Source organism: Heptranchias perlo, chromosome 30 (assembly GCF_035084215.1).
Source record: "Heptranchias perlo isolate sHepPer1 chromosome 30, sHepPer1.hap1, whole genome shotgun sequence".
Lineage (NCBI taxonomy): Eukaryota > Metazoa > Chordata > Chondrichthyes > Hexanchiformes > Hexanchidae > Heptranchias > Heptranchias perlo.
Genome location: NC_090354.1, coordinates 32,913,090 through 32,914,257, shown reverse-complemented (window position 1 = coordinate 32,914,257; position 1,168 = coordinate 32,913,090). Strand labels below are relative to the sequence as shown.

The window sequence follows — 1,168 nt, the reverse complement described above, 5'->3', positions numbered from 1 at the left end:
TAGATTCTCGCGCGCAGTTTTAGTAAAAAGCGCAGCAAAAAAAAAAAACCCTTAAAATAAACGCTGCCGTCCCTTAGTCTCTCGCTCGGCCTGTCCTTTCATCAGTGAGTGATGGTCAGTGTTCTCCGGCCGCTCCGGCCACTGTCCGGCCCCCCCCCCCCCACTCACCTTCACAGTCTTGGGGTCGAAGGCTGGCTCCTTGGGGGGCTCTGGTTCGGGAGGAGGGGGCGCGGCCGCCGGTTTGGCAGCTTCCTTCTTCACCGCTTCTTTCTTGGGGGCCATGGTGTAGCGGGAGCCGCAGAGCCGGGTCCGCACAGGCGACAGGCGCAGGGACGAGTTCCCGCAGCCCCCAGCCCACCCTTATATACCCACCCCGAGCCCCGCACTCGACAGCTGGGGAAGCGGCAGGCACTGACTATAAATGGAAGAAATGTCCATCCCTCCGGGGACAATGGGGCATCGCTGGCAGCTTCCGTCACCGCCACTTACCAGAGCCACCCGCACAGAAACCAGAAACCAGAAACCCTGCTCAGTCCATTAAAGGGGAATTAGCACACTCTCTAAGGAGGGGGGAGGAGAGAGGAGAGGAGGGGGAGAGGGAGGAGGGAGAGGGGGCTGGGGGGTGGGGGAGAGAGGTGGGAGGGAGGAGAGGGAGAAGGGGCACGGGGAGAGGAGGGAGAGAGAGGGGGAGAAGGGGCAGGGGGAGAGGAGGGGGCTGGGGTGGTGGGGAGAAAGGGGAGGGGGGCAGCCAAGCCGCTGATGCCCCCACTGCCCCCTGAGCTGATGCCCCCACTGCCCCCTGAGCTGATGCCCCCACTGCCCCTGAGCTGATGCCCCCACTGCCCCCTGAGCTGATGCCCCCACTGCCCCTGAGCTGATGCCCCCACTGCCCCTGAGCTGATGCCCCCACTGCCCCCTGAGCTGATGCCCCCACTGCCCCCTGAGCTGATGCCCCCACTGCCCCCTGAGCTGATGCCCCACTGCCCCCTGAGCTGATGCCCCCACTGCCCCCTGAGCTGATGCCCCCACTGCCCCTGAGCTGATGCCCCCACTGCCCCCTGAGCTGATGCCCCCACTGCCCTGAGCTGATGCAATGATGGGCTTTGATGATATTCCAAACAAACAAAAGATGTGTGAAGATTTTCTCCGCGGCCAGAGAGGCCCCTTT

At 63.8% G+C, this 1,168-nt stretch overlaps 1 protein-coding gene across 1 annotated transcript in view; it reads right to left on the bottom strand.

Annotated features, from left to right (window-relative positions):
* The window catches only part of myl4 (myosin, light chain 4, alkali; atrial, embryonic), a 27,241-nt gene extending 26,889 nt beyond the window's left edge, over window positions 1–352 (bottom strand). Inside the window, exon 1 of the mRNA XM_067969140.1 lies at window positions 169–352. Within this exon, the coding sequence (XP_067825241.1) occupies window positions 169–282 (114 nt within the window). The 5' untranslated portion in view covers window positions 283–352. The remainder of the gene's footprint in view (window positions 1–168) is intronic.
* Between the last annotated feature and the right edge of the window lie 816 nt (window positions 353–1,168).